We start from the raw sequence: 3,481 nt of genomic DNA, 5'->3' as shown, positions 1-3,481 counted from the left end.
TAATTCCTGAAAATGACACTTATTGTAAGACACAAAAAAGATTAGTTTCTTATCAAAAAAGTAAAAAAGTACCCTTGGAAATACTAAAAAAATGTGGTATTAGAAATTGGTAATGGTCAATGCTTCAATAGATGTGGTACAACCAGGTTTCATATAGCAAAAACGATTTTGCTAACTATTGCTTGAAGATTAATTAATAAGAAATCAAAATTGTAAAGTCAATCTTAAAAAAATACTTAAAATTTTAATTCTTAAAATTGAAACACATAACTTTCAACACTTCACACTTACACAAAAATACTAATGGGAATATTAGTAAAATCATTGGAACATTATTTAAGGAAACAAAGAGATAACTTTCCACGTAAAAATAATGTTTTTTTTTACAAATAAGGAAAGCTAACTAGTTGATGATTGTTAGAGATAAACAGAAAAATATGCTCCATTTGCATATTTCCTAAGTCAAAAAAGGGGATAAGTGAAAATTGTAACTAATTTTTCATAACAAAAAATATATTGTAATTAATATGTGGCCTCCTCTTAATATATCAAAAAATGATAATAATTAATGTTTTGAATAAGTTAATGATGGATTACTTAAATAAAAAAATCCTCTTCCACCATATGAGGTGTAAGTTATAACGGTTAGAGGAATGAGACTCCTCTGACCTCTCCAATACTGGAGAAGAAAGTGAGACCACAAAATAAAGAAAATATCATATGCAATTATACTTATATTTTCATGTTTATCACGATAAGACCAATTTATTCTTAAAACTTAAGGGAAAAACTAGACTCTCTTCTCCATTAATGGGGAGGAGTATAACTCCTTTAGAGATGCTCTAATTCAATAGGTGGAGATTTATAATTAATTAATAGAATGTGACTTATATTTTTTGTACAACCAATGGTATCAATATGGGTAGGGCTAGCAATGAACTTCACCAACTCGGTATTCGTTCGAAACTCGATTCATTATTTAGCTCGATAAATTTGGTTCATGAACTAAATGAGCTGAACTTGGGCTGAGAATTGAGCTCGATAAATAAACGAACCAAACTTGAGTTGAATATAGTTCGACTAGTTAGGTTCATGAGTTGATTCGATATATTTATATATATAAACTAATTTTGATGTTTATTATGACTCATACATTATTTTGTATATTTATTGTAATTATATATATAAACGCAAGATTATATTTATATATATAAAACATTTTTGTAGTATTTTCAAAATTTAATTAATTATTTGAGTTGTTCAAATAAACCATTCAAACTGAACCGAACAGTTCGCGAACTTTAACCGAGCTGAACTCTGGTTCGACTCGGTTCAACTCATTTCCAGCCCTACATATGGGTATGTGACTAATCTTTTTCGAAGTGTGTGAAAGCTCTTCCCAACAAGTGTCGCTCCCAAGAATCAAACTATTAACTTTTTGGTCATCTTAGGGATCTAACAGATCTTACATTTTGAAGACAAATAACTTGAGCTTACCTATAATTTTCATCCAACACTTGCATTAGATAGTAAAATTAAATGCACAAAACAGAAAAGTAAAATAATAAATAGTATTATTTTTTAGGGAGGGGATTTTGACAACTTCTTTTAACATAAATGAAATTACTTTTATTTCAGACTTTTAAATATTATTTATGTGTACTCAAAATATAACAAAATAACATTATTAAAAATAAATAATGCAAAAATTGACACCTCACATGTTTACTGTCCGGCTTGCCTGTACTAGATCTGAGAAACATCTTCCTAGGCAACATATGTGCCTTTTTTTTCCTTTCAAAATTTGCTATTAAATTAATAATAGGCTTTATTCCATGTAAATTATTTTAATCATCTAAGTTTGTATCCTTAAATTTAGTCTTCTATGTTTTATTTTTGAAACATCAAAGAAATGTATTAAAAAGGCATAAGGAATGCTAACTAAATACAACAAAATTAAATATTCTTAAAATTACCTAAGTTCAGAATGAAAAACCTAATATTTATATACCATTGAAAAATGATATGACTTTTTTACCAAGAGGAATATCAAGATTACTATCTAACTTGAATTAAATCTAATAATGTAAATAGCAAACTTTCTTGTCATTAAACATTATACCATTTCTCAAAATCCGCAAAGACCAAACCACACAAAATCACATTATTTTCCACATTTTCTTTTCGTTTAGTCTTCTATGTTAATTGATTGTTTTTGTTTTAGTTCATATTAAAGATGGGTTAACATTATAGTTGGTCACATCATTAATAAATATGGTCTTAGACAAATTATATGTAAATATTGAAACCAAAATTTTAAAACAATTAAGACTAAAACCAAAAAATTTAATTATAAGAACTAAAACTTATTCCCTAAAGTTTTAGAGAGGAAGCATATATTTAAGCCTTAATGAGATAAAGGACAGAAATGGCAAATTAAAGAAAGAGCAAATAACCTATTACTTTATTTCATTTTATTAGTTCATGCATAGTTCGCAATCAGAGTTTAGAAGACTACTTGAATAGCAATACTCCATACTAGATAGTTTTGTGTCCCTCTATGTGTCAGGAGATGTGATTAGTTAGAAAAATATTTAATAATTATAATTTTAACTTAAATAATTTTTTTAATCAATCAGAGTTGATGGTATATGGAATAGTATACCAAGTATGACAGCATATGTGATCTAGTTATTTTAATATTTTCAGACTTTTCAGCAAGTCCAATTAGAATCAAAACACAATATATACACCAACCAAGATGAGTAGAATCAAGACAAAATATATACACCAACCAAGATGAGTAATCGGTGTTAAATGAGTAAAGATGAAACTATATAAAGGGATGCACTATCTTCCCTAAGGCAGTACCAAATCCCACATAGTGAAGTTGGGAAAAGATGGTGTCCCTAATGGCCTCCACTACACTTACTCTTGTATTAGCATTAATCTCTCTAAGCTTGTCATCTCAAATATCAGCCAACAACTACATTTATTCATCTCCACCTCCACCATACTACTATCACTCACCACCGCCACCAATTCATTCTCCACCTCCTCCATACAAGTATTCATCACCTCCACCACCACATAAGAAGCCATACAAATACTCATCCCCACCACCACCTGTTTATAAGTACAAGTCACCTCCTCCTCCTGTTCATTCACCTCCTCCTCCCTATAAGTATCTCTCACCACCACCACCTGTGCATTCTCCTCCCCCACCATACTATTACAAATCTCCACCACCACCAAAGAAGGAATATAAGTACCCATCTCCACCACCACCTGTTTACAAGTATAAGTCTCCTCCTCCACCGGTTCATTCTCCTCCACCACCTTATAAGTACTCATCTCCACCACCACCGGTGCATTCTCCTCCCCCACCATACTATTACAAATCTCCACCACCACCAAAGAAGGAATATAAGTACCCATCTCCACCACCACCTGTTTACAAGTATAAGTCTCCTCCTCCACC

At 30.7% G+C, this 3,481-nt stretch overlaps 1 protein-coding gene across 1 annotated transcript; it reads left to right on the top strand.

Annotated features, from left to right (window-relative positions):
* Nucleotides 1-2,853: 2,853 nt before the first annotated feature.
* LOC109341168 (extensin-like) lies at nt 2,854-3,479 on the top strand (the record flags this gene model as incomplete). Its single annotated transcript, XM_019579007.1, has 2 exons — nt 2,854-3,067; nt 3,107-3,479. Coding segments are annotated over exons 1-2 (540 nt in total), but the record flags the coding sequence as incomplete, so codon positions are not given.
* Nucleotides 3,480-3,481: the final 2 nt, after the last annotated feature.

Source organism: Lupinus angustifolius, unplaced genomic scaffold (genome assembly GCF_001865875.1).
Source record: "Lupinus angustifolius cultivar Tanjil unplaced genomic scaffold, LupAngTanjil_v1.0 Scaffold_385, whole genome shotgun sequence".
NCBI lineage: Eukaryota > Viridiplantae > Streptophyta > Magnoliopsida > Fabales > Fabaceae > Lupinus > Lupinus angustifolius.
Note: the sequence above shows the minus strand (reverse complement) of the source record. Positions and strands in the feature narration are given on the sequence as shown.